The 3459-nt window shown below is 34.9% G+C and overlaps 1 protein-coding gene across 1 annotated transcript; it reads left to right on the forward strand.

The window, feature by feature from the left end:
• The first annotated feature begins 884 nt into the window (after window positions 1–884).
• Window positions 885–2960, forward strand: LOC147477324 (uncharacterized). The gene is made up of 2 exons (XM_086585974.1): window positions 885–1029; window positions 2452–2960. The coding sequence occupies exons 1-2, from the start codon at window positions 885–887 to the stop codon at window positions 2958–2960; spliced, it is 654 nt and encodes a 217-aa protein (XP_086442100.1).
• The last annotated feature ends 499 nt before the right edge of the window (window positions 2961–3459 follow it).

The following is a 3459-nucleotide window of genomic DNA, read 5'->3' on the forward strand; positions in this document are numbered from 1 at the left end:
TGCAAATTGCCAGAAACATAAACGCGGATTTAGGTGACATTTATTGCTATTCCTGTTTGATGCTTTTAGTTCTTCTACGTCGTTTATGTAACTCAGACGCACTTTTTAATACCATCTGTGCTTATCTTTTTACTCAATCAACACTTTTCAGGGAGTAACAGACCCAGCTCGCATGTAATGTCAATAACTCTACCATCTTTGAGACCGTCTAGGATAAGTCATGGTTTTATAGATGTGCGAGAGGTTTTGTTTTTGATCAAAGCTTTGATCCTTACATGTTGCCCGAACCTACACTTTGTCACTACTGTGGAGCCAAACAATTCAATCACGAGACATCTGAGATATGTTGTGGAAAAGGTAGAATAAAGCTTCCTAGGCCATCAGCGCCAGCCGAATTAGTTCAACTATTTCGTGACGGTGGTGACCTTGGTAAACATTTCAGAGAAAACATCCGCTCCTACAATCATATATTTGCGTTTACTTCAATGGGTGTTGATTTTGATCAAGAGCTTGCAAATGGTAAAGATGGCGTCTTCTCATTTCGTGCAGGAGCTTCTATTTATCATAGGATTGGAAGTTTGTTGTCGTGCCCTAATAGGAAACCTAGATATTTACAGATGTACATCTATGACACTGACCATGAGATTGAGAATCGGAATTCTGAAAACCTTAAATTACGGGCGGGTGTTATATCTACGTTGAAAAATATCCTAGATAATTGCAAAAATCCCTTTGTCGGCGTTTTTAGACAACTTGGACAGAGAAATGATTTACAGAGTTGTCGACTCATTATCAAAGAATTAAGAACAAACCGTCGGGAGCATGCTCTACCCACAGCATCACAAGTTGTTGTAGTATTGATAGGAGATACTGATCCATAGAGAATGGAAGCGAGAGATATTATTGTACAAACACAATCGGGTGAACTTCGGTCAATTCCTGACACTGCTGGATATTATGACCCGTTACAATATCCTCTTATGCTTCCTTTTGGTGAATATGGTTGGGAATTGGGTGTACATCGCAGTGGTACAAGAATAATAAGGTGCCGCACCTACTATGCTTATATTTTGCAGGTATGCACAAAATTCATTCAACAATCTTTATATTGATTATAAAAGTTTTTCCTTTTATGACAAATTGTTGCATTTTGTAACTACTACCGCTACTATTTTGTGACTTACGAACTTAATAATATTTATTGAAATGTCATTCAACAATCTGATTTAAAAAAATATTTGCTCGCTTTAATCTTTGGTAGCATAAACCTTAGATAATGTAAATGACTCTTTCTTTTTAATTTTTTGGATTGACATGTCTTTTTGTTATTGGGTTGTATACTGACTATTTCATTGATAGTTCGTTAATATTCAATCTAGCAATTAATATTAGTGTGTTTAAGTTTTATTTATTTATTTATGCCCTCAATTCTTTTAATAGTTTATATATGAATTCTAATTCCTTTTATTGTTTTCATGCACTCATAGCCCTAAGTCACAAGCTTATATTAAACAAGCCCTATAAACAGACTGTTAAACTACACATGGCATTTCACGAAGAACTACTTATTTATTTTCAAAGTTGGGCACTGACATAGCCTCCGAGAAGACTAGAGACAAAACATTGTTGTTTTAAATCAAACGGGATTAATGCATGAAAACTTGCTGTCATCAGAGTTGAGGACATATCAGACAATTACAACAAATTATAGAATTTAAACTCATAGTTGTTTCAGAGAGTTAACAACGTTTTTGACAAAACCATATATTTAATGATCTAATTGCTCGTGTTTCTCCATCTTTCATATTCGTCCCATGGAGGCCTCATTGTTCCTTTTGGGGTGTCGCCTTTTGCAACAATTTGTGGTTGATATGTGTGTCAAAATTGAAACAATGAAAATGTGGTATTATCGGGATAATCAACAGAATATTAGAGCTGAACTATACCAAGGCATTCAAGATGCATTAAATGCAGGGGAAACATCTACAAGTGCATTATATTTATCTTTCTATATTCATACTATTTACTAATTGGCATTCTCTTTTTTAACTTTTTATCTTTTGAAAACTAAATTATTTACACTTATGATAACTAGGCAACATTGGTAGAAGGATCATACTTCCACCGTCTCATACAGGTAGCCCTCAGGATATGCATCACCGCTATTAGGATGCAATGGCGTTGGTAAGGAGGTATGGAAAACCAGATTTATTTATAACTGTCACATGTAACTCATCTTGGCATGCAATAACATGAGAATTAGACCTTGACCTACGTACACAAGATAGACCAGGTGTGGCAAACAGAACATTCCATTTTATTTTAGGGGAACTAAAACATGATTTATTTAACAGGCATATATATTAGGTAGAGTGATTACACAAGTTCATGTTATATAATTTAAAAAAAGAGGCCTTCCACATGCTCATTGTCTCATTATCTTACATGAAGATGATAAAATAAATAATCCTGAAGATATAGATAAGATTGATTATGCTGAAATTCCAGATCCTGATACGGATCCTGATTTGTATGCTGCTGTTACAAAACATATGATGCATAACGTATGTGGAACTGTTAATAGGAATGCATTTTGTATGAAAAACGGTAGATGTAAAAGTTCATTTCCTAAGTCATTTTCACACTCGACTTCACATGGTACTGATTCATATGCTACATATACGAGACGTGATAATGGAAGGCATATAAGTGTTGGAAAATACACATTAGACAATCGTAATGTTGTTCCATACAATCCTTATCTTCTCTTAAAATATAATTGCCATATCAATATGGAGATTTGTTCCAGCATAACTTCAGTAAAATATTTGTATAAATATGTTTATAAAGGACCTGATCGGGTGTCATTCGGAGTTAGTAGTAAACCATATGGTAGTGATGATGAGATAACACAATTTGTAAATGCAAGATGGATTTGCCCACCTGAAGATTTTTGGTGATTATATAAGTTCCCTTTGAATGACATGTTTCCTTTTGTTATAGCCTTGCAAATACATCTACCTAATAGACAACAAGTTACTTACTATAGTGGTGAACTTATAGAGGATATATTAGATGATGAACACCGGCTGAAAACCATGCTCACAGAATTTTTCAAAACAAATCTTATTAATGAGGAAGCACGCTAGTATCTATACTTGGAGTTTCCAGAATACTTTTGTTGGGATTCAACTCGTAGGGAATGGTTCCGTAGAAGTCGCAATCGCAAAATGATCAGAAGAATTGCAACAGTTTCTCCTATAAAAGGAGAACGCTATTACTTATGCCTATTATTGTTACATGTGAGAGGTCCTACTTCTTTTAACGATTTGCTAACAGTCATTGGTGAGCATGTAGGCACTTTGAAGGAATCAGCTAGAAAAAGGGGTTTACTTGAAGATGATGACAACATCAAAAGTTGTTTAAGAGAGGCTGCTAGTACACATATGCCTCTTTCTT

This window comes from Coptis chinensis, chromosome 9 (assembly GCF_015680905.1).
Source record: "Coptis chinensis isolate HL-2020 chromosome 9, ASM1568090v1, whole genome shotgun sequence".
NCBI lineage: Eukaryota > Viridiplantae > Streptophyta > Magnoliopsida > Ranunculales > Ranunculaceae > Coptis > Coptis chinensis.

Bases quoted from the DNA above. Each gene is read 5' to 3' on its own strand.
- LOC147477324 (XM_086585974.1), top strand. From the start codon at position 885: ATGGAAGCGAGAGATATTATTGTACAAACACAATCGGGTGAACTTCGG. The intron at 1,030-2,451 runs GTACAAGAATAA...TCTTACATGAAG, and splicing joins ATTGGGTGTACATCGCAGTG to ATGATAAAATAAATAATCCT.